Raw genomic sequence first — 20,348 nt, forward strand, 5'->3', positions numbered from 1 at the left:
CAATAGTGGTGTCTTCAAGAAGGTCACCTCCAGTAAAGAGGACCATGCTGTACCTGTCTGCAGCCTGGCCAAAGATTTCCTGAATCTTTTGCACCGTCTGCATCTCCTCGTCAGTGTATCTGCCCAGCCTGATCACCACCAGGAAGACATGGGGTCCAGGAGCAGCAAAAGAGATGCACTGACCTAAATCTTCTTGTGTTTTTTCCTCATTAAACCTGGTGTCAAACAGACCTGGGGTGTCAATGACAGCAACCTGTTGTCCATCTACTATAGCTCTGCCCTTAGAACAGTCCACAGTCATGGACTTAGCACTGAACTTGGAGTCAAAGCACTTTCGTCCCAGAATGGTGTTTCCGGTGGCGCTCTTCCCAATCCCAGTCTTCCCCACCATCACTATCCTCAGCTCCTCATTATTTGTGATGTTCGATCCTGTAGAGAAGGAGGAGCGACACTGAATAATCATGTCCCACAGTTGTACACACACTGGGGGTATTATTAACATTTCACCTGCAGACTCTTGATTTGAGACAAATGAATTCAGTGAAATGAGAGAAAAGTTTATAACTGATAGCTTCATTTAAAATCTTCAGATGCAACAATGCCTCAAATCTTTAACATTTTCCAAGAATCATGATTTTCTATTTGTAACCAAATGTACCAAATAATAAAACAGCAGTGCTTTGCAGTTCTATCTATTATACATCTATAGCAGTGTCTGTCTCTCGGACCTACAGCAGCACATTCCATAATGTTAGTTTCAGCAGATCACTGTTAGATAATGGTACTTTAATACGACTTACCTGAGTCTCCTTCCATGTTCATGTGGAAGAGCAGAGTGGACGGAGCAGCTGAGGTGAAGAGTTCAGAGAATCTGCAGCAGCTCTTTTTAGTTATGGCCCCATGAACCAGACCACACCCTTTAATATCTGCAGTGACGTGCGATGTGAGAAAGAAATGTCAGTGTCTGAATGTCAAAATGTAAGAAACAAAGTGCATCAGTGCACGGAAATGACCAACATTTGTTATCACGTCGTCATAAACTGTTGATAAGTTCTTGTAAAAGTGCACACAGAGCACACTGAAACTGTTTGACTGAGCCTTTTCTAAAATACTTACATAACATGGGGTCAGAATCTATAGAGCTGGTTACCAGCAGCCGAGCCCGATCTGCTGACTCAACATGAAGCTTTACTGGAAACAGCAGTCGCTCTGGTTTAAGATGGACTGACTGGGAGAGCATAGGCTAAGACAAAGTGTCAGATGTACTAAGTCTATATAATCTGTGTGTGTGTGGGGGGGGGGGGGGGGGGGGCAGGACATTTATAAAACAATTAGCTGTCAGCAACACAAGTCAGTTACACAGTCATCATCAGAGTCTTCTTCAGAGTCACTGGGGTGTTCAGGGGCTGGGGGGGGCTTAGGGAAAAGGTCTGGTGACTCAGGGTCTTCAATCAGAGGGTGGGATTCAGGTTCTGATGAAGCAATCATCGATCAATAGCACCAATCATTAGTCCACGTACACATGGAAGATACAACATGCACAGAGTCCCAACGGTGCCAACGATTACACCTGTAAGGAGAGACATTTTTCAGGCTTTCCGTTTCCCAAACATAGAATCAGACCACCCAAACATGCTGGACGTTGTCGTCTCCATGTTGCACACAGGTAAATCTGTGTGTCACACCTTGCTGCCCGTTGCCCTAAAGTTGATCAACTGCTGGAGCTTGGAGTGCGAGCAAAACTCAGTCACTTCTTCTACCTGGTGATGGATGGAGCAGAGCGCTTTACTTCGCCGTCTGCTCTTGTTGGCCCTCAGGCGGTGGTGGGACCTTCCTGCAGTGGCTGGTGTGAATCCAGGAGGCTCTTTCCACAACCTTTACTGCTGTATGGGTCGTGAGAAGCACCTGGCCGTTCCACTTCTTCAACCTCCAGTGCTTCCTCTGCAGGTCCCTGACCACCACGCAGCCACCAGACTTCAACTCGTGAAGAGGTGGCTCAGCTGGAGCAGGCAGTGCGTGCTTCACCTGTTTGTGAATCTGAGACAAAACAGCAGACAAAGTCTGGCAATAGTGCAACGTGTCATTGTCACAAAAGTGAGTTTCAGGAAGTGGTCTGTCTACAGGTCCCACTCCCACACCTGGTGGTCTCCCAAAGAGGATTTCAAAAGGACTGAGGTTAGTTTGTGCTCTAAGAAACTAAAAGTGCATCAGTGCACGGAAATTACCAACGTTTGTTATCACAAGGTGTCGTCATAAACTGTTGATAAGTTCTTGTAAAAGTGCACACAGAGCACATTGAAACTGTTTGACTGAGCCTTTTCTAAAATACTTACATAACATGGGGTCAGAATCTATAGAGCTGGTTACCAGCAGCCGAGCCCGATCTGCTGACTCAACATGAAGCTTTACTGGAAACAGCAGTCGCTCTGGTTTAAGATGGACTGACTGGGAGAGCATAGGCTAAGACAAAGTGTCAGATGTACTAAGTCTATATAATCTGTGTGTGTGGGGGGGGGGGGGGGGGGGGGCAGGACATTTATAAAACAATTAGCTGTCAGCAACACAAGTCAGTTACACAGTCATCATCAGAGTCTTCTTCAGAGTCACTGGGGTGTTCAGGGGCTGGGGGGGGCTTAGGGAAAAGGTCTGGTGACTCAGGGTCTTCAATCAGAGGGTGGGATTCAGGTTCTGATGAAGCAATCATCGATCAATAGCACCAATCATTAGTCCACGTACACATGGAAGATACAACATGCACAGAGTCCCAACGGTGCCAACGATTACACCTGTAAGGAGAGACATTTTTCAGGCTTTCCGTTTCCCAAACATAGAATCAGACCACCCAAACATGCTGGACGTTGTCGTCTCCATGTTGCACACAGGTAAATCTGTGTGTCACACCTTGCTGCCCGTTGCCCTAAAGTTGATCAACTGCTGGAGCTTGGAGTGCGAGCAAAACTCAGTCACTTCTTCTACCTGGTGATGGATGGAGCAGAGCGCTTTACTTCGCCGTCTGCTCTTGTTGGCCCTCAGGCGGTGGTGGGACCTTCCTGCAGTGGCTGGTGTGAATCCAGGAGGCTCTTTCCACAACCTTTACTGCTGTATGGGTCGTGAGAAGCACCTGGCCGTTCCACTTCTTCAACCTCCAGTGCTTCCTCTGCAGGTCCCTGACCACCACGCAGCCACCAGACTTCAACTCGTGAAGAGGTGGCTCAGCTGGAGCAGGCAGTGCGTGCTTCACCTGTTTGTGAATCTGAGACAAAACAGCAGACAAAGTCTGGCAATAGTGCAACGTGTCATTGTCACAAAAGTGAGTTTCAGGAAGTGGTCTGTCTACAGGTCCCACTCCCACACCTGGTGGTCTCCCAAAGAGGATTTCAAAAGGACTGAGGTTAGTTTGTGCTCTAAGAAACTAAAAGTGCATCAGTGCACGGAAATTACCAACGTTTGTTATCACAAGGTGTCGTCATAAACTGTTGATAAGTTCTTGTAAAAGTGCACACAGAGCACATTGAAACTGTTTGACTGAGCCTTTTCTAAAATACTTACATAACATGGGGTCAGAATCTATAGAGCTGGTTACCAGCAGCCGAGCCCGATCTGCTGACTCAACATGAAGCTTTACTGGAAACAGCAGTCGCTCTGGTTTAAGATAGATCCACTGTGAGTAATCACACTTCAAGTCTTACGTCTGCAAGAATCCCTGAGCTGCTCCCAGTTTTGATGGGTAACTGATGTCCAGGCAGGCAACGTAACACAACATAATGTTAATCAACTTAACATAATGCAGCATAATGTAATGTTGTCGAAAAATCTAATTGGTGAGAGCTGAAATAAAGACTTGAAGACACGGTGACTTTCCTGAGTTTATTCTTTGCAAAGAAGGCCACAGTCAGACAGATACTCTGCAGACTGTAAGACAAAGAGTCAGATGTACTAAGTCTATATAATCTGTGTGTGTTGAAGGGCAGGTGGGATATGAAAGGGGCTTCCTCTTCCCAGGGGGGGTCTCTGGCTACCGGGCTGGATAGTACCTGTCTCAAAAGAGAATAAAATTCCCTTATGCCAGTTCCCGGGAGAGCGCGGTCCTCCAAACCAACTCTCTATCCGAAAACACAGTTACAGAAGCATGAGAGCTCGACTGAGGTCAACAGACTCAAAGTTTTTATATTACAGTGATATAATGCAGCATAACATAATCTAACACAAGTTAACGTTACACAACATAATGTTACGTAATGCAGCATAACTTAACACAACAAAAATATAAGACAATGGAATGTAACATAAAATAACATAATGCAACTTAACACAACATAATGCAATACACATAATATAATGCAACACATGTTGTGATGCAACATGATATCATTCATCAAACATATAGTTAATGTTGATTAAAGTGTATTTATTTTTGTTAATTTAATGCAATTTAATGTAATTCAGTTAATTTCAATGAATGAAGTGAACATGGAGAGGACAGTGCAGATCCCGTTTTTATTAACCTCAACACCAGGTAGAGCCAGGTCATAATAAAGTGGAATGATCCTTTAAAGTGTGTCCATGACCTCTGGTGGTTACTGGGGGGTCTCTGCAGTACCTGTCCCACAGCAGATGATGGCAGCACACCACCCAGGATCAGCCGGGCAGCTGGGATGAAAGTTTCTCTCCACCCTCCAGTGTCGACATGTCTCTCATCAGTCTGCAGCCCGGACTCTGAGCTGCTGCAGGGTTTTCTGTCCTCTGCAGGGATGATGAACGTGGTTGTTTTTATTGTCACCTCTGTGGGGGTGCTCGAGGGTGAGGGGCTGAGGAGCACCTGTCCCGCCCTGTGCAGGTGTGAAGGTGTTGGGATGCTGAGTGTCGACTGTGTGGACGCTGGTCTGAGATCTGTTCCCTCCAACCTGAGCGGCTTCACCTCCTCCCTGTGAGTACAGACCTGGAGCCGTCACTCCGACGCTCTGTTAACGTTCACACTTTCATGTGTTTCAGAGAATTTGTTCAGTTTTTTATTTTCATGAAAACTTGATTCTCTTCATTTCATTTTCCTTTATTGAAACAGGTAAAAGTCTGATTCAGATTTTAAAAAAGTAAAGTTTTACATTTTCTCACATTTAAATTTTAATTCCATAAAAACTTTATAGAAAAAAAGTAGAAATATAGAAAAATATAGAAAAATTATGGTGTGGGTGTTAACTCAAAATATAATTTGAAAGACCAAATGTTTTCAACAGCATTTATGAAGAGGAATTAATTAAAATCACAAAATCACACTTTCATTGAGTAAAATCTACATTTACATGAACTGAAATGTTAATTAATGTTCATGTTAATTTAACTAAAACTTTGATGCAGTCTCACTTCTGTCTTTGTTGGATTTAATCATTTACAGATTTATGAGCAAGTTTGAAAAGCCCTTTGTGTTTTTTCATAATTGATTTAAATAATTAGAAAATCTAAAAGATTTCCGTAACATCTTGGGTTAAGATGTTGGTTCATCATCAGACGACTGCGGCAGAGCTCAGTCTTTGGAAATATCACAGTTTTATTGGACCAGCTCAGTTTCAGTTAGTTTTCACCTGAGTTGATCTGTTTGTCTGACGAGGTCCCGGTGAACAGGCGTGTGTGAGTTCAACACAACTTCATCAAGGAATCAAGTTTCCATAAAGTTCTGTCAATAAAACTGTTTCTGTTTCATTCATTAGTTTTTGTTTGTTTGTTGTTTTTCTTTAGAACTAAACATTATTTCTGGATCCAAAACTCGTCGCACACTTTTCTTTACCAACACACACCTCTGTTGCTCTCACATCCGAAACACACTAATGTATATGTACACTATATATATGCCTCATTAATACAGACATTGTTCAAAACATTCGCATTTACAGTATTCTTCTTGGAATAGTTGCACACAAAATGTATATGAGGCTGTATCTAAAACGTCTTTTCTTTTTTCCTTTTAACATATATATATATATATATATATATATATATATATATATATATATATATATAATCTGATCCCCTTCACACCTTCTGTCCTGGTTTGTGTGAAACAATCGCTCAGTGTTTTATTGTTCTCAACTTAATCTATTTAACTTTTCTTTAGGTGCAGATGTAACAAATGTCAGTTTCATTCACAGTCATTTTGTTGTGTCTTTAAAGTAAATGAATAGTTTTTATGTTATGTTTAAATAGAGTGTAAATGCACAGGTTTGGTGGTGGCAGAGTTAAAGTGTAACAGCAGTGAAACGTGATCCACAGTTTAGTCCCAGTTCACTGTGTGTTTTAAAAAGTTCACTCAGTAGATAAACACCTGAACGAGATCTTAAAATAACTGTAAATTATTTCAGAATATTTCTATTAAGTTATGAAAAGAAACATAAACTAATGAAAAATACCATGTGTAGGTATTTCCAAGGCCATAATTGTAATTATAAACAATAAAAATAATAAATATCTTTGTACATGTTGTACATTTTATTGTATTATATTTGTATTTTTATGATATTTTTCACCTTTTTCTTGTAAAAACTTTCTTTATATTTAAGCCAACTGATCTGCAGTACTCGATTTGTTTCGTTCTCTGGTTTGTTTCTTTACGTTTTTTCTTCTTAATATTTTTACTGTCATGAACCAAAACCCCAAAGCCAATTTCTCATATATGAAAACCTACTTGGCAATAAACTGATTCTGATTCACATTAAGCAGCTAAATATGTGGAACATTTAATTTGACGTTTTTATCGAACAAAAGTTAAAAGTAGATTTTAGTAGAATCTCAGTGGATTTTAGAGTTTAATGAGGATTTAAACTCAGAAAACAGAGTGTTTGTGTTGGAAAGTGACTGATGGATGGTTAAAGGCACAACAAAGGTTTTAAAGCTTTGTAAACCACAATCGGTAAATAAAATAAAGTTAATAATTGAATAATGAATAATGAATAATAAATGAATAATCTATAACAGCAACAACTGAAATTGTTTGAGGAGCTGACAAAGAGCGAGGACATAATTCCACTTTGTTTTTCTTGTGTCAAGTGAATTCAAACAGGCTGGTCAAATAAATAAGAATAATTTAAAAATGGTTTGGAAATAAGAATTTGAAAAAAGCACAGATGTAAGACGGGAGATTTGTAAAACATTAACAAGAGACTGAAAAACATCAGTGGACACATGAAACTGATTTATGTGTTTATTATAAAATACTGAGTCAAAGAAGTGATGTTTGATGAGAAGAAGAGGAAAAATAATATATACAATTATAAATAGAATTATAAATAAATACAATTTTTAAAAAAAATTCACACAGTCGAGCTAATTTTATTCCTGAAGGAGAGAATTGTCTCAGAATTGAAGGAATTTTCCTGTAAAATACATAAAAATGTATTTAGCACAAGAATCTAAATAAAAAAGTAACAGATTATCTCTTGTTAAATGATTTGTAAAATGAGATCCAGGATCTAAATGAATAAACCAGCTGAGCTGCAGCAGTTGTGTCTCGACTCATCTGGACGTTACAAACACAGCAGAACTTCATTCATTCATTTAAATGGGATTTGATTTGAAGAATAAACACTTCAGACGCACAATCACTAACATGATGTTCATCACACGGATCCATCTGCTGTTCGTCCTCATCCCTGACTCATGAGCAGACACAGCACTGAACCAGTGGTAATAACTGGTTTTTACTGGTTTTTGCTGGTTTTTATTTCGATGCCGAAACTTTGACTTTGTTTTTCTCTGGATCAAATTCCCTTTTTAAAAATATTTTGTGTGTCTGTGTGTGTGGAGATTTAACTTTATTTAATTCTGTCTTTATTTTTCTTTCAATCAGGTCTTTATTTCTGAGGTAAAGTTTTATATATATGTGTGTGTGTATATAATAATAATAATAATAATAATAATACTAGTACATTATGTCCATGTCCCTGCTGGGTCTGTAACACCTGAGATCCAGTCCATGAAATCAAGATTTTACAGATGACGTATAAAGTGAAAAACAAATCTTTACCAGACAGAATCATTTGTTTGAAAATGACAGGAAATAAACACCTTCATTTACAGTTTCTAAGGCGCTAATGCAGCTATAAACAGAGTGAAGAACATTCAACAGTCTGAACTCGTCCTGCAATTAACTTCTGAATAATGAGTCTTTAATAATCATATCAATAAATATCTGCTTTATTTCAACTATTAAATGATGCTAAATGTAAAGTTTTCTTAATATAAAAAAAAATAACTTCACATTTTATAAACTTTGAATTGATGAAATAAACCTAAATAAATAAAACAGAAACAGAAAAGTGGAAATAAATTCTACAAGTGAATAAAACAAACATGTAAACACGTTTTCTTAAAAGCTGAACCTGGTTTAGTGTCTGTGAACCAACATTTTTCTATATGTTTTTAATTATTTCTCATTAATTTTAATCTTCCCATTTTGGACTTTACTGTTTGTAATATCAACATGTACTGACACAGACTGTGGGATGGATATAAATGTATTTTATTTAATGTCCACAATATAAGCAAACATCCGTCCATACATAGTTATTGGCTCAATACTCACCACTTTACATGGATGTGTTTAAACACAGCAGCACCTCCACCTCTCAGAAACGTGTTAACTGAAAAAATAGAAATGAACTCAGTGTTTGTCAAATTTGAAGCAAAAACAAATCAGCACTTATATATTAAACTGATGAATTCTGACCAGTTTCCACCTGAAGCTGCCTGAGTTTTCTGAGCCTGTGACCCTGCATCACGTTTAATATGCTGCTAATAAACAGACTCAATCAGCCTCCATCAATAAATAAATCAGTTATTTAATCAATCGACTCTGCAGAGAGGAGCTGGGTGTTGAACCAATCAGTCAATTGAATATGGATAATTGATCCAGCACATCCTGCTCCAGGTTGAAACTGCACCTGATCTCACCTTCAATATCAAACTCAACCTGCGTCAAAGTTTTTTTACAATTTGCCAAAATCTAATTTTGGGTCCAAACCAGCACTTGAACCCAGTGTTTCCTCAGACTGAGTCCAGCAGGAACAGGAAGCTGTGTCCCCTGAGGAAACACTGGGTGTAAATGTTGGGCTGGCCCCCGACTCGAACCCCCCCTGTGAGATCTTCAGATGCCTGATTACAGGTAAAATAATAATGTGTGTGTTTCCTCTTTAAGTTTGAGACGTCAGAGTAAAGTTCCCTAAAATCACAAACACCTCAATAATCAGTCAGTGAAGAAAATCACGGAACATTTTTTGGTGCATTTATTGATTTGACAGTGCAGTGTAACAGCAGGAAACCGTTCCCAGCTACGGATCACTTTCCACTCTGTCACATTATCATCAAACCAAACACCACAGATATGAAAGTCGAGGAAAATACTGTGTTGAAATGAACTGATTGTGATGCACAAACTAAACTGGACACATAACAGTTAATGCGATGAACAGCTGGACAGATGTGCTGTGATGTTTGTTGGTGTTTGTTTCAGAGATCTGAGCATGAACCAGCTGTCTGCTCTGTCTGCCCACGTCTTCAGCAGCTTCCACAGCCTCCACGAGCTGTGAGTAACCCCCCCCCCCAAATTCCTTTGATGATTAATCTTCTATTAAAATTGTTGCTGGTTAAATTTCTGTTGAATTGAATCATTGTTGCAGCAGAATGTTTCTCACCTTTATTAAAGTCAGGAGCAGTGAAGTCTGAGGTTCTTTTAGTACTTTTAAGTTATTTAAATGTTATTTCTGTTATATAATAATTATTATAATGATATAATAATTATTACGTTATAATTACATCATAATATTATTTTTATACAATTTCTTATATAAATTTATATCATCTAACTAAATAAAAAAATTCACTAACCCAAAAATCACCTGTAATTTCCTTCAAAGTACCCGATACCTTCTGATAAATAATATTATTATATTCTATAAAAAATTACAACACTGAACCTGTAAAAAAGTTTTGTTTGTTTGGCACAAAGAGCTCAGACTGTCACTGCAGCTCTGGAGGCTTTTCATCAGTTTTAGCTGAGACACTTTTGGACATTGGACAGTCAGAGGACGGAGCGTCGACGTCTGTTTGCGTCACTGTGTTTCCTGTTTCTCTCCCTGCAGCCGACTGGCGGGAAACAGTTTGTCAGAGATCGAAGACGACGCCTTCACAGGACTCACGGGCCTGAAGCTGCTGTATGAGCTGCTTTTCTTTTCATTTACATTCATGTTGTAATTTCATTTAAAATGAATTGTCTTTAGCAACTCAGCTGGTTGTTCAGCAGCAAAACAGAATAAAACACAAAGGGCAGTGAGCAGGATTAAAACAAGTGGAAAAACTAAGTTAAAATAGAATTTGGACTGACTACGGAAGCCCTGAAGGTCAGTGAGAAAAACCGTGACAAACAGGAGGATGATTTTTCTATCGCTGATTATTGTTTTTAGTAAAATTTATAAACTTCCTTAGAAAATAAAATCACAGATAAAAAACACTGTTCACACTGAAGCCTCAGAGCAGAGCTGCACCTCTGTGGAGGGGGGGTCTGTAAACCTGCATCCGTGCTTTATAACCCCCCCTCCCCACTTAAGGGTAATTGGTTTGGAATGACACTTAATGTGGAACACACAACCACAGTGAGAGGGGGGAGGGGGAGGGGGAGGGGGCCGGAGAGAGGCTCAAACACACACTCTGCTTGAGCTGCAGTCTGGCGTGGGGGGGGCAGAGATCAGGTCCAGACCAGCGTCACAGATGAAAGACATCAATAAAACCAAACCACATTTTCATTTGTCTCGTCTTCCTCACACAGAAATCTGCAGAACAACCACCTGAAGAGGGTTCCCTCTTTAAAGAACCTGAGGAACCTGCGATCACTGTGAGTCTTCATCCACTCAGCATCAATTTAATCATCAATCAATAACAACAGAGGTCAGCTGATCAGACGATCAGAGGATCAGATCCGGCTTTTATTTTACTGTTTCAAAATGTAGAGGACAGGACCAGGTCAAAGGTCAAAGTATATGACCCTAACCAACCCAAACTAGCCTTTACCAACCTTAATAAACCTAACCAATCTTAACCAATATTAACTAACCTTAACTAACCTTAACTAACCTCTGCCTTCTTCACCTTCTTCTTCTTAGCACTACATAACAAATCTACACTTAAAGAATCGTCACTAGCACTTATTGCTGCGCTAACACTTCTTATCGCACTTAACCTGGATTGTTCCCCTTTCTGTCAGTCGCTTTGGATAAAAGCGTCTGCTAAATGACTAAATGACTAAATGTAAATGTAAATGTTCACCACAGTTGCCGGGCAGAAAAGGGGGGCAGGGGGGTCATGTATGTCTGCTGCTGGCGACTCTGTCTGGTGATTCGTTCATTCATATTCAAATCAGCCAATGAGGCGATGGACAGATACTCAATTATTGACGACACCTGAGGAGAGAAACTGGGAGGGGGGGTTTCACACAAAATCACACTGCCCCCACTGACAACATTTACATTCATGATGGAGAACGTGATGGAGAACGTGATGGAGAATGTGATGGTGAACGTGATGGAGAACACGATGGAGAACGCGACGGAGAACGTGACGGAGAACGTGATTGAGAACACGATGGAGAACACGATGGAGAACGCAATGCAGAACATGATGGAGAATGTGATGAAGAACGTGATGGAGAACATGATGGAGAACACGATGGAGAACACGATGGAGAATGTGATGGTGAACGTGATGCAGAACGTGATGGAGAACACGATGGAGAACGTGACGGAGAACATGATGGAGAACACGATGGAGAACGTGATGCAGAACATGATGGAGAACGTGATGAAGAACGTGATGGAGAACGTGATGCAGAACGTGATGAGAACGTGATGAAGAACGTGATGGAGAATGTGATGGAGAACGTGATGGAGAACACGATGGAGAATGTGATGGTGAACGTGATGAAGAATGTGATGGAGAACGTGACGGAGAACGTGATGGAGAACGTGATGGAGAACATGATGGAGATCTGACATCTCTGTGTGTCATTAAAGTGAGGAAGGTTCAGCCTCCTCATCATCACTCCACACTCGTTTGTTCATGAAGTGTCAACTGAACTGTTTCACCTCTACACCCGAACATCCACCCTCCTCCACCTCATGATGACATCACACCACATCCATCCATCAGCTGGATTCACCTGTCGTCATGTGGACCAGGTGTGTGACTGTAGACTGAGACCGTCACCGTGGACACGGATCAGTTTCACATGAAAACACTGAGGCTTCATGTGGTCTGGGTCTGAGTCTGGGTCTGAGTCTGAGTCTGGGTCTGGGTCTGAGTCTGGGTCTGGGTCTGGGTCTGGGTCTGGGTCTGGGTCTGGGTCTGAGTCTGGGTCTGAGTCTGGGTCTGGGTCTGAGTCTGGGTCTGGGTCTGGGTCTGGGTCTGGGTCTGGGTCTGAGTCTGGGTCTGGGTCTGGGTCTGAGTCTGGGTCTGAACCAGTTTACCTGCGGCTTGCTGCTCTCAGTTGGAACCAGACCTTTCTAACCGACAGTTTCACCTCTACTGCTCAGAAGTGACAACCTCTGCTTCACACTTCACAGCAGGAGGAGGAGGTGGAGGAGGAGGGGCTGGTGGGTGGAGGAGGTGGAAGAGGTGGAGGAGGTGAAGGAGGAGGTGGGGCAGGTGGGGCTGGTGGGTGGAGGAGGTGGAGGAGGTGGAGGAGGTGGGGCTGGTGGGGCTGGTGGGTGGAGGAGGTGGAGGAGGAGGTGGAGGACGTGGGGCTGGTGGGGCTGGTGGGTGGAGGAGGTGGAGGGTATCGGCCACGTGCGAGCTGTCTGTTTGTGGTTGTGCCTGCAGTCTTTGTCAGACGGCTGCGTCCCCACAGCGCCTGTCAACACCAAAAATTACTACCATGCAGCCGATGCATGTGTGGACCACCCTGATGGAGAGACACTGTGTTAGTATGAAGCCAGACACACAACAGCTACACAACAGCTACACAACAGCTACACAGACTCATGTGTCCCTTAAAGTTTTACACTTGTATTGATTCAAAATGATGTTAAAGAAATACAAGAAAAACAATAAGACATTGGCCTATTAACAGAGTTATAGTCATAATAATAATAATAAACTTTATTTCTATAACATGATTAATGCACAAATTACTACACAATACATATCAACAAATAATCATGACATCAATAAAACAATAACACAAGCACAGATACAATAAAAAGAGACAAATTAAATAAAAAGACAATAAGATAATTGATAGATTAAACTGATACAAACAAAAGAGGTAACAACAACAACAACAATAATAATAATAACAATAATCATAATATATTGACCTTTATGTGGAAAAACAGAATTAGAACAAATCAACTCTATAATTAATTAATTCATAATAAACTTTATTTATTTAACACTTTTCTTAACAAAGTTACAGAAAGAAAAAGGGGAAATTAAAACATCATAGAGGTCAAAGGTCAGTTACACGACAATATAAATATTAAATATGAAACAAATACAGTGAATAAACACAGAGAGAAAAATACAATAAAACAGTAAAATGAATGAGACATTTCTTCTCTTTCAGTCATCTAGACGCCAACTTCATCTCCCGTCCGCCGCCTTCCTGCTTCAAAGGCCTGACATCTCTGCGGCACCTGTGGTTGGAGGACAACCACCTGACGGAGGTTCCTGTTGTGGCTCTGAGCTCCCTGACGGAGCTCCAGGCCCTGACCCTCGCCCTCAACAGCATCAGCTCCATCCCTGACCGAGCCTTCGCCGCCCTCAGGCAGCTGCTGGTGCTGTGAGTGTCTGTGAGTCCACCTGTGGAACCAGGACTCGTGGTGAACCAGGACCCGCTGAGGTCTCCCGCTGCAGAAACAAGAACGTGATCCCTCTCTGGCTTCCCACCAATGGTCAGTGGGTTTACAGGACTGCACGTTAACATGTTAACACACTGACAGTTAGCATGTAGCGTGTTAGCATCCCGGTCCTGGTTAATGACCCTGCACAGGAGAGGCAGGTTTAGAAAACTGGTACCAAGCAGGTCCTGGTTCACCTGAGTCCTGGTCTCATGGAGGTGGTCTTTGATGAGGAGTCGGTTCTCACCTGTTAATTAGAAAATCAACCCTCAGTGAATGAATCTGTTTCTTATTTCACGGTCTCCTCTCTTTCCTGAAGACATCTCCATGACAACCGCATCCACTCTTTGGGCCAGAGGAGTTTTACTGGACTGATCAACCTGGAGAATCTGTGAGTTCACCTCAGAACACAGAACACAGAACACGGAACACAGAACACAGAACACAGAACGGAACATGAAACCACAGACGTGAGCTGAGTGATTCTTATTCCTGGTAATAGAATTTTCACTCATGTGACTTTGTTAGTTTCATATTTTTGTTTCATAATTGTTGCTAAAAATAATCTCATGTAAAGAACCACAGAACTCACTGACTTTATTTAATGAGTCCGTAAATTCAGGTTCAAGTTTTCTGGGAAGAACCGAATGATTTGGTTTAAATTCCAGTTAGAGACGATCAGCTGTTATTTCTAATGAGCTGAAGTCAAAAGTGAAATGTGCTCATAAACAATTCAACATCAATGAAGAATCAAGTTTCCAATATTAATAAACACATACATATTCACTGAGTTTTAATATAATAATTAAGGTAACACTATTTACTGAAATAACAAACTGAGAACCAACATATTTGACCTGAAGGATCATCAGGTTTGTGACTGACGCAGTGTGTGTGTGTGTGTGTGTGTGTGTGGTTCTCAGGTTCCATCAGTCAAATATAACATTAGAATAAAAGAGAAGAATAAGAAGAAAACACACAATTTAAAAAAACATCTTGACAACTGTTGTGTATTGATCCACATGTAAAATCTGTGTCAAAGCAACAAGAAATTAATTTCATGTGTGAAAGTTATGACTTTCAAAGCAAGTGAGAAAAACTGAAGGATGATTAGTTTTTTTGATTTAATTTAAAGAGATTTGATTTCGAATGTGTCTCATTCAGGCTGATATTTGTCAGCTTTTCAAACAGATTTTCATCGTCGTATTTTTTCACCCCGGTGTTTGAAATGGAACAGCAGCTGTGTGGACGTGAAGGTCTGAACTGGGCTGAAACCTGAGCTGGAAATGAGCAGTTTGTGTTTGTTATCAGTGTGTAAGGTGGAGTGTGTGTCTGTGTGCAGTGTGTAGGTCGACTGTGGGGTCTTTACAGCATAAATGCATCCGGCTGGTCTGTGAGTACGTAGAGCTGTAGGAGATAGATCCGCCTGTGGTCTCTGTGTTCCTCTACAGGCCGACACAGACCGGTCTGATCCTTTCATCAAAGACTCTGAGGTCACTTTATAACCCCCCCACTTTATAACCCCCCATATCTTCATGTCCATGAGGGATCTGAACCACATGTAGGGGCCAAACACACAGTTACAGAACATTTGTCAGTCACTAAATGAAATTAAATAAAGAATTTTATCAGATTTAACTGTGAATTTGTGAAATTCTCTCAATACTTGAAAATCAAGATGTAAGGACAAAACCAGTTCTGAGGTTCTGGTTCTGGTTCTGGTTCTGGTTCTGGTTCTGGTTCTGGTTCTGCACTGGACTGGACTGGTTTCACAGCAGCAGGATCCAGAGACTGAAAACCCTCAGTGTTTATTCTCAGTTTGTGTCTCTGCAGAGATCTGAGCTTCAACAGGATCCACAGCTTCCCTACAGCCATCAGGTCTCTGAGCAGCCTGAGAGCACTGTGAGGACACACACACACACACACACACACACACACACAGACACACACAGACACACACACACAGACACACACACACACACAGACACACACACACACACAGACACACATACTTGTACTTCCATCTTTGTGAGGACACTCATTGACATAATGCATTCCCTAGCCCCTTACCCTAACCTTAACCATCACACCTGAGAGCCTAACCCTAACCCTGACCCTGACCTTAACCTAAACCTAATTCTAACCATAACTCTAAAACCAAGTCTTAACCCTCAACATGTGATGTGAAGGTGTCTCAAAAAGTGAGGACCGGCCAAAATGTCCTCACTTTCCCAAAATGTCCTCACTCTGTTAGTAAAATACTTTTTTTGGTCCTTACTATGTAGCAAGTACACACACGTACACACACACACACACACACACACACAGACACACACCACACACACACACACAATAACATATTCATATTTGATTGTTTCTTTCTGTAACTGACCCCCCCCCCCCCCAGAAACCTCCAGAACAACAACATCCCAGTCGTCCCAGAAAACGCCTTCACTGGAAATCCTTCCATCGAGACCATGTGGGTTCCTCCGACCTCATGTTTGATCACGCGTCATTAAACCCGTCAGGTTCTCATGTGTCACCGTCACCTTCACAGAAACATCTGGAACAACCCTCTTCACACTGTGGGACCCTCCTGTTTCCAGCTGCTGCCTGAGCTCAGGACTCTGTCCGTCTCCACCGCGTCTCCGTCTCTGTGAGTCTGGATTTAAATCCTGTTCAGACGTCACGCCTCCTCTGCTCCTCTGCTCTGCCGTCCCTCGGCTGCTGAGGGAGCAGTCACACTGGAGATACCAGGTTTCCACCCACACCGACGCCGCTGTGCTGTTCCTGAAGAACAGTCAGTTGTTGGTTTTTGCAGCGTCAGTGGAGTCAGGATGTGAAGGAGGGAGGAGCCTCCAGGTGTTTGTCTCTCTGATGGTGAACCTCGTCGTCTTTGTTGTGTCTGTGTCTCAGGTCTCTGAGGGGAAGCGGCTCCGCAGAGGGTCCACACGCTCTGTAAGTCCCACTGAGCGGCAGGTCTGCACCTGTAGCTCAGCCAGGTGTCAAAGGTGTGTCCTGCTTCTGTCTGTGGGAAACTGTCAAACTGTGACTGTGTCTCCTCAGTGACCTGTCCTCCGTCTCACTGGGGGGTCCAAACCTGCAGCTCAGAGTCTCCCAACAACAGCAGCACACACTCAGGTAACAACATCACTCAGGTAACAGCATCAATTCAATTCAATTCAATTCAATTTTATTTGTATAGTGTCAAATCATAATATACATTATCTCAAGGCACTTTACAGGGTCAGGTCAAGACCTTACTTTGTTACAGAATAAACCCAACAGTTCCCACAAAGAGCAGCGCTTGGCGACAGGGGGGAGGAAAAACTCCCTTTTAACAGGAAGAAACCTCCAACAGAACCGGGCTCAGGGTGGGGGGGTCTGCCTTGACCGGTTGGGTTTGGGAGGAGATAAAAAAAAAGGGGGGGTGGGGGGAGGAGAGAGGAGAAAAGAGAGAGAGAGAGACCAGGAACAGCTGTGTCGGTAATGGTGTTATCAATAATAATGACAGGTAACAGTGGTTAATAGTAAAGATGAGTAGTGGTGGATCTGGATCCTGCTGCTCCAGAGGCAGAGAGACCTGCAGAATGAGGACAGAGAGAGGGAGAGAGAGAGAGAGAGAGAGAGAGAGAGAGAGAGAGAGAGATAGAGAGGGAGAGAGAGAGAGAGAGAGAGAGAGAGAGAGGGAGAGAGACTTGTCACTCAGGTAACAACATCACTCAGGTTACAACAACACACTCAGGTAACTCAGGTATTATTTTAGTGACTTTAGTTGTTCAGCGTTGTCTCCATCAGGAAGCATCTGATTGGTCCAGACTCATCCACACAAGAAGAACCAGGACTCCTCTCTGTTCTCTCTGTTCTCTCTGTTCTCTCCTCTCTGTTCTCTGTTCTCTGTTCTCTCCTCTCTGTTCTCTCTGTTCTCTCTGTTCTCTCCTCTCTGTTCTCTGTTCTCTCGGGCCTCACACCTTTGTGCAGCTCTGTCCAAACTCTGTTGAAGCAGCTGTTTGTGTCTGTTCTCTCTAGAACCATCGACTGTGTTTGTGTTTGTTCTCTCGTGTGTTTTGTTTCCAGAGTTTCTGAGCTGCGGCTGAAGGTCCTCCGCTGTGTCGGGTCCACGAGTCTGCAGGACAGCAGCGGTAAGAGCCGTCACATGACCCCTCAGTCCTCTGTTCGTCAGCAGGACCATGATGAAGTCGCTGAACCTGGTCTGGTCTTCATCTGAGTCTCTAACGTAGACGAACACGGACACACTCTATGAAACCAGATCCTCAGGAGCTGCTGATCAGACCTGCTCCAGGTTCAGGAGGAGGTCTGGACCAGTCCTCTTCTAGAGCTGCTTCAGCTCAGACTCTCAGAAGGTCTGGTCTCAGTCCACAGCAGGATCCAGGTCTGGACTCTGACTGGACCGCTCCAGAATGTGGATTTACTCTGATGTTCAGGGTCATCAGCAGCTTCTTCTGAGCTCCAGCAGGTGGACAGACACTCTGACCTGATCCTGAAGAGACCTTGATAAACCATGATGTGGATCTGTCCAGGTCCAGGTCCTGATGCTCCTCCACCTGCTCCACCTGTGGGAGGAGGTTTTCTGTTTACACCTCACAGAGCTGAAGGTTCTTCATCATCTCAGCCTCAGTCTCATTAGACCATCATGTTCAGTAGTGTTGTGGAGGTCAGGGATGCAGCAGCTTCCTCTGTGGTCTCCATGGCAACAGGTCTCCATCCTCCATGATGTGTGGTGGACTCAGGCTTCTTCAGCTGTGGAGTCTCTCAGCTGGACTTAGTCCTCTTCTAGACCTGAACCCTCTCAGTCTACAGACAGTCTGTCTGTAGACTGATGAAGAGCTGAACTCATCATCATCAGCTCTTCTTCATCCTCTGTCTCTAAGGTCTTTGATGTGAGGCCTGGTTCACATCAGCTGATGTTTCTCTTTAAGTCAAAGTGTATCTGACCCAGATCCTCCAGTCTGGTCTCACTGAGTCCAGGTAGTTGAGGTTCACACAAGAACGACACGATGATGTGTTATTAAAGCAGATTGTTTGTTCATGACTGCAACGCAACATAAACGCTGAGTCAGCGTTAGCACCTGAACTCTGTTGATGGTTACCTGGTTTACATGTCTCACCTGTCTCCGCCTGCAGGTCTGTCCACATCTTGTCTGGACTCACTTCACTTCATCTTCATCATCTCCATCGTCCTCAACCTGCTGGTCCTGCTCTCCATCCTCCTCCTCCCCTCAGCTCCCAGGCCCCCCTCCTCCCTCCGTCTCCCCTCTGTCATCCTCTGGTTTCGGCTCCTCGCCGGTCTCTCTGGATCCAGCATCGTCAGTGCAGACTGGTTCTGTGGATCCAGCCTGGAGACTGATCCAGGATCAGGAGTGTTCCTCTCCTCCCTGTGCTCTGAGGTCTGTGTCTTCATCATGATGGGAGCTGTGGTGGAGGCTAAGACCAGGACCAGGAGCTGTTTTCAGATCAGCGGTGTGGTCTGCTGCAGCCTCGCTCTGACCCTGGTTGTCATGGAGACGAGCCTGTGGACTCACAGCTCTGCTCTGGTCCTCTTCAACACCTTCTGTTTCCTGTTCATGATCCTCACCCACATCACCCGTCACTCCTGTCAGAACCTGAGAGGAGACCGTGAGGAGGCTGCATCTCTGACCGTCCTCCTCACACATGCCCTGATCTTCTTCTCTGCCTCCCTCCTCGGCCTCTCCTCCCTCCTCAGTCCAGATGTTTCCACATGTGCAGTGCTCATCGTCTCGTCTCTCCCCTGCTGTGTGGATCCTGTGATCCTGATCCTTGGGCCGTGGTCCGGTTTCCTGCAGCAGACGCTGCCGGAGCTGAAGAAATCTCAATGTCTCAGTGTGTCTCTGTAAAGGGCCTTCTTACTGCAGGAGCTGCTTTCAGTCCTGCTCCTCTTCACCTTCACCTGAGAGAATCTAACAAGAAGCCTGAGTCACTGTGACAACATGAGGCACACGGCTGTAATTAACGACTTTATTAATGATTCATACAGTGAACAGTGTCTGTTTGACCACCGCTAGAAAACAGCTGCACAACATCTGGACCTAGACTGCAGACCTCATGGATGATTGTAGAACCTTTAATAATGATTAATTAATGATTATAGCTGCAGAGCTGATCAGGCATCTCCTTCATGAATTTAATTATTAAAAAGACAAAGTGTCATCCTGGAAGAGGATTTAAAAAAAACATGGAAACACAGGTTGTTATTAATGTCTTATAACTGATGCATGAACCATTAATAACTCGATGAACTATTAATAAAGTCGTGTTTTAAAAGATTTATTTTCACTTTTAACCATTTTATACAACAGTGTTAAAACAAGTAGCTGATAAAATGAATGAATCTATTGATGCTCTGAAAAGTCTCATTTCCTGTTTCTCTCAGCTTCTCCAGATGTGACACGCTCTTATTGTGAAGGGCACTATTCACCCTTGTCTGACACTTTA

At 42.8% G+C, this 20,348-nt stretch overlaps 2 protein-coding genes and 1 long non-coding RNA gene across 3 annotated transcripts in view; 2 read left to right on the forward strand and 1 right to left on the reverse strand.

Moving 5' to 3' along the window:
- Nucleotides 1-946, reverse strand: part of LOC139608058 (GTPase IMAP family member 4-like) — a 1,784-nt gene extending 838 nt beyond the window's left edge. Inside the window, exons 1-2 of the mRNA XM_071461517.1 lie at nucleotides 801-946; nucleotides 1-429 (exon numbers count right to left, since the gene is read on the reverse strand). The exon at nucleotides 1-429 is cut by the window's left edge and continues 838 nt beyond it. Coding sequence (XP_071317618.1) covers nucleotides 1-429; nucleotides 801-822 — 451 coding nt within the window. The 5' untranslated portion in view covers nucleotides 823-946. The remainder of the gene's footprint in view (nucleotides 430-800) is intronic.
- An 8,957-nt stretch (nucleotides 947-9,903) lies between these two features.
- LOC139608115 (uncharacterized) lies at nucleotides 9,904-13,729 on the forward strand. Its single transcript, XR_011684955.1, has 3 exons — nucleotides 9,904-10,199; nucleotides 10,811-10,876; nucleotides 13,601-13,729. It is a non-coding gene; the product is annotated as an uncharacterized lncRNA (long non-coding RNA).
- Nucleotides 13,730-14,086: 357 nt separating this feature from the next.
- Nucleotides 14,087-20,312, forward strand: LOC139627537 (leucine-rich repeat-containing G-protein coupled receptor 5-like). The gene is made up of 8 exons (XM_071488372.1): nucleotides 14,087-14,109; nucleotides 14,194-14,265; nucleotides 15,708-15,776; nucleotides 16,432-16,530; nucleotides 16,791-16,832; nucleotides 16,941-17,015; nucleotides 17,952-18,016; nucleotides 19,020-20,312. Exons 1-8 carry the CDS (start codon nucleotides 14,087-14,089, stop codon nucleotides 19,748-19,750), a joined length of 1,176 nt encoding a protein of 391 aa, XP_071344473.1. The 3' UTR covers nucleotides 19,751-20,312.
- Nucleotides 20,313-20,348: the final 36 nt, after the last annotated feature.

Source organism: Trachinotus anak, unplaced genomic scaffold, assembly GCF_046630095.1.
Source record: "Trachinotus anak isolate AG129_WGS33_773 ecotype Australia unplaced genomic scaffold, CSIRO_AGI_Tana_v1 ptg000002l, whole genome shotgun sequence".
Taxonomy (NCBI): domain Eukaryota; kingdom Metazoa; phylum Chordata; class Actinopteri; order Carangiformes; family Carangidae; genus Trachinotus; species Trachinotus anak.

Bases quoted from the DNA above. Each gene is read 5' to 3' on its own strand.
- LOC139627537 (XM_071488372.1), top strand. From the start codon at position 14,087: ATGGAGGTGGTCTTTGATGAGGA. The intron at 14,266-15,707 runs GTGAGTTCACCT...GTGTCTCTGCAG, and splicing joins CTGATCAACCTGGAGAATCT to AGATCTGAGCTTCAACAGGA. The intron at 15,777-16,431 runs GTGAGGACACAC...TCACCTTCACAG, and splicing joins CTGAGCAGCCTGAGAGCACT to AAACATCTGGAACAACCCTC.